The sequence below is a fragment of the Mizuhopecten yessoensis genome, unplaced genomic scaffold (assembly GCF_002113885.1).
Source record: "Mizuhopecten yessoensis strain PY_sf001 unplaced genomic scaffold, ASM211388v2 hete_36167378, whole genome shotgun sequence".
Lineage (NCBI taxonomy): Eukaryota > Metazoa > Mollusca > Bivalvia > Pectinida > Pectinidae > Mizuhopecten > Mizuhopecten yessoensis.
The window spans coordinates 505-4669 of record NW_018485261.1 but is presented as its reverse complement, the minus strand read 5'-3'; the positions used below and the strand labels follow the sequence as shown (position 1 = coordinate 4669).

The following is a 4165-nucleotide window of genomic DNA, read 5'->3' as shown; positions in this document are numbered from 1 at the left end:
CACCCCACCACCCCCACCCCACCCCACAAATCATATATTAAATCAATAAACTAACCATCTAAATAGCTTCAAAGTAAGATGGCCTTTAAACTCAGCCAGCCTTGTGAAATTTGTCTTGGAATTCTTTCAGCTGTGGCTTATAATCAAGATCTTAAGATAATCATTAGCATTTAGTTAATGAAGTGAAGTAAATAAGTCATCTGAAGGACAATGGAGAAGTCAATTTATTAACATTAAAAATTAAATTCTTACTGTTGTGTTTTTTTTCAGCATGCCCAGCCTTTGTGTCACTGGAAATCAGCCATGATGGAGTGACCAGCACCCCACTGTGTCAACCCTTGATGACCAGCAGTCTGGCCTTCATCAAGCTCCAGCTACAGCGGCCAGAGGTGGCCACTTGTGTGACCATCCGTCTGCACAAAGCACGCGACTCTATGACGATTGGTTTGTCACAGATCCAGCTTGTGGGCTACAGCGCCTTCGGGGACACTGGCAACGCCCCACAGAACATTTTCATGCCTACAGAGGACTTTGTGTCCAGGTCTAGGTAATGGTTATATGTCTTTCTTATAACTGGAAAGTACTTTACAATTCATGATAAATTGATAGTATCAACAGATCCCCTATCATAAAAATACAACATACAGATGAATAACTACAAATTATTATACAAGATTAAATTACACTGTTCAAATATTGATTGGCTCTCAATTTTATTATAAAGGTTATCCAGAAATTCCCTAAGTACTTGCTAAAATTTTCATTTGATTGTAAATGCTTTGCCATGTTGTGTTTCAGTGTGCGATGGATCCGCCTGCTTCACCATTGTATGACTGCCCACAAGGAGGTAGAGAGCCAAGTGGCCGCAGCAGCTGCCTGTACTCCAAACCTTCTTAACACGTGCTCAGCCCTTTTGGTCTCTCCCATGTCAAATGTATATGCCCCCAACATAGAGAATGTACTGCTCAATCTAGGACTACACTCTATTTCCATGGGCCTGGCTCTCATAGACAATATACTTCGGAGTCCACTTGGTCAAGCTGATGCCAATTCAGGTACTAGGATTTACTGATTTTCATTTTCTATTTCATTCTAATGTTACTGTTACCTCCCAGTATTCAAATGCTGTATTTAATAACTACTTCAATTTGAATTGAAATGGCTTTTGATAATATTCATGATAAAGAAAGTCCAACCCTATCTTAACAAACCATGTTGTGTTTAAGAGATATCTGATTATGCTCTGCTGTACTAGCTGATTTCACTAAGAGTTATTGTAAATCACTTTCTTTTTACACTATTATATTTTACAACCTATTCACAAGGATTTGAATTCCCGAAAAAAGAGCACTACTGCTTGATGTTCCTTGGTGAAATGTGTCTGAGTAAATGTTCATGAGATATTTGATTCTTCAATCCAATTTTTTCACACATAAACATTAAAAATCAATTTACAATCATTGATTTACAGTAGAAGATTTTATCATGATAAACAAGGTTTAACTATCTATGCCATTGCCCCATATTTAATAACTTACAATTGTTTTTTTAGGGATCACCACCCCCTACCTAGGTAAAGTGAGTGGTTTAGCCAATGACTCGACAGTGGAACTGCTCTACCAGCTTAGCACTGTGCAAGACTCCGGCACAAAACACAGGTTTGTACCACACTCAACCAGTTCTGTTTCGTTGATTTGACAAAGCTTCAGACTTTGTCTAAAAATTGTAAATCAAATATTTTATAGGAAGCTTCAGACTTTTAATGAAATATTCAATTAATGATTTTGAATATAGATGATGGAAAAAATGGATCCAAGAAGTAAAATTATTTAGAATAACTGTTCAGGGTAAAACAGATTTACATTATCCCTTGTTTGTACTGACAGAGTGAAGGCGTTGCTTGACTGGCTAAGAGACAGTGCAAGATTAAGTTTACAGAGGACCTCCATGTACTCCGCTGAAGGTTACATCCGAGGGTCACCCCTTTGTCTGCCAAGCCCCGCTCCCTCACACATCCAGTGTGTGGCGTCTGTCTTGTGGTACAGTCATGAGGCTCAAGTGGAATACAACCTGTCTGATCTCATTACAGTAGATCTTGTCAGGTCAGTTTTCAGCTATTTTCATGTTGTTTTTGTTTACATTTCATTATTTTTTCTTTTATCAATTTTTCAGATATATTTTTCAAGCACTTAAATATGACTTGTTAGTAAATTGAATTGAATTCCCTTCTTTATATGAGCATAAAACTTGATACAAATTTCTGGAGTGTGTGAATTGAAGATTTTTAGTTACATATGCAGTCTGAATGGCTTGTGTTTTAAGTAATTAACTTATTCTTTTGAGCAGCTGTATGTTTATTATTGTCAAATGTCCCTTGTTTTGTTATTGCAGTGCATTGTATGAGTGGTCAACAGTGTTAAAGTCTGACTCGGCACTGAAGAAGTCTGTTAACTATGTCCTGTGTTCTGTGTGTCACATCAATCCCGAGTATTTCTCCCAGCTGCTCACCTGGATGGGTGTGATTGTTAATGATGAGGTCAGCATGACGTCCTCAGTGTGCGATGACCGAAAGGATGGAGGATCACATCTACACCAAGAATGTCTGACAGATGACTCCAAGGAAGCTAACAGTATACAGCGGCAGCAGAGTCTGGGGACAGATAGTCCTGTGGTGGAGGACATCCCTGTACCAGGCTTCCGTCACATCGTGTTGGAGGAGGCTCACCTATCTACACTCTCTCTGGCCTGTAAATCACCTGTGGCTATCAAGCAGTTACTTGATTCTGGATTTCCAGCTGTGTTGGCACAAGGGTTATTTGAGTTCTGTAGTAAGGTGATGTCACACCTCACGGATGGCTTTGTGAATTTAGAAGGACTTACAGACACTAGTAAAACAATGAATGATGATGCGTCTACTTCAAAGGTCAATGGGGACAACGGCAATGATACAGGTATTATTACACTCATGGTTATTTTAAATGGTGATTTATTTTAGAAAGCCTTTCATACAATGACTGTTTTTTAGAAATCAGAACTGCTCTGACAAAAAATCAGTTATTGCCTTTTCTTTCGGGGAGGGTACAGGGGTATATAATATTCACTATGGAATAGTTAACTGATTTTACAAATTTACTACAAAGAAAAAGAAAAAAAAGAAAAACTTTGAATATTATCACATTGAATAAGAATTAACTTGCCTTTTTACTATTAAATGCATAATAGAGTGACAGGTATGACCTAAGAAAGGATGGGGACCTTTTAAAACATGGATTGCTACATTTAAGGATGAAAAAAAAAATCTTTGCATTTCAGACAATAACCTGTGGATAACTGCAGACATAGTAGCTGCAGTTCTCCAGTTTTTCTCAGAGGTGTCATCAGAGCCTCTTATGAAGGACTGGCTAGGAGGAGCCGAGGGCAACATTTTCTGGCCAGCCATCCTCACAATGTTGTGCAATACCCCAGTCCAGGCAACTGCCATCAGGAAAAACTCTAACCAACGGATTGAGGTTTGTTTTTTATTTATGTATGGAATCTGGAAAACAACGCTTCTAGGTACAAGGATATCTATTTTAGTAAAAATATTTTGAGGAAAAATATTTGAATGACAAAAATACTGCACTTTATCAGTGACAGATTTCTTTTATGAGAATCAGTATTTTCACTTGTGGTTTAGAGAGAAAAAGTGTGAAAAATAAATTCCACTTTCTAGCTTGAGGATGTACATAATTGATGATAATTTTGTATAATTGATTGTCCACAGTTGATGTCTCTGGAGGACAGGACAGCTATAGAGACAGCAGCTGTGCGATTCTTCACTCAGGTCACGTCATGTCACATTGTTAACCAGCTGTTGTTTGCCAAAGTTCTGTGTGAGGTGGTCAAGGAGCAGAACTCCACCTCCAAAACTGGTAGGTGTTATTAGTCAACAGATCTAGATAATAGGGTCTGTAGAAACCTTTATATCCATGTGTCGTATAGAGACAGGGACATCAAGTAGTATAACCAGCAATACAATCTGGCAAGTCTTGTTTCATCATAAAACCATCACTTTACTCTCCATTATTTTTTGTTCCAATTATTGTCTCAACTGTAATTAAAATCTAGAATATGCAATTGTATCCGATATTATTGGAATATGTTCCTAAGCTATGTGTCAAGGCAT

The 4165-nt window shown here is 38.0% G+C and overlaps 1 protein-coding gene across 1 annotated transcript; it reads left to right on the top strand.

Annotated features, from left to right (window-relative positions):
- Positions 1-270: 270 nt before the first annotated feature.
- On the top strand, positions 271-3940 carry LOC110444728 (baculoviral IAP repeat-containing protein 6-like; the record flags this gene model as incomplete). The annotated part of the gene is made up of 7 exons (XM_021489092.1): positions 271-547; positions 799-1055; positions 1553-1658; positions 1887-2102; positions 2392-2951; positions 3313-3509; positions 3764-3940. Coding segments are annotated over 7 exons (1775 nt in total), but the record flags the coding sequence as incomplete, so codon positions are not given.
- Positions 3941-4165: the final 225 nt, after the last annotated feature.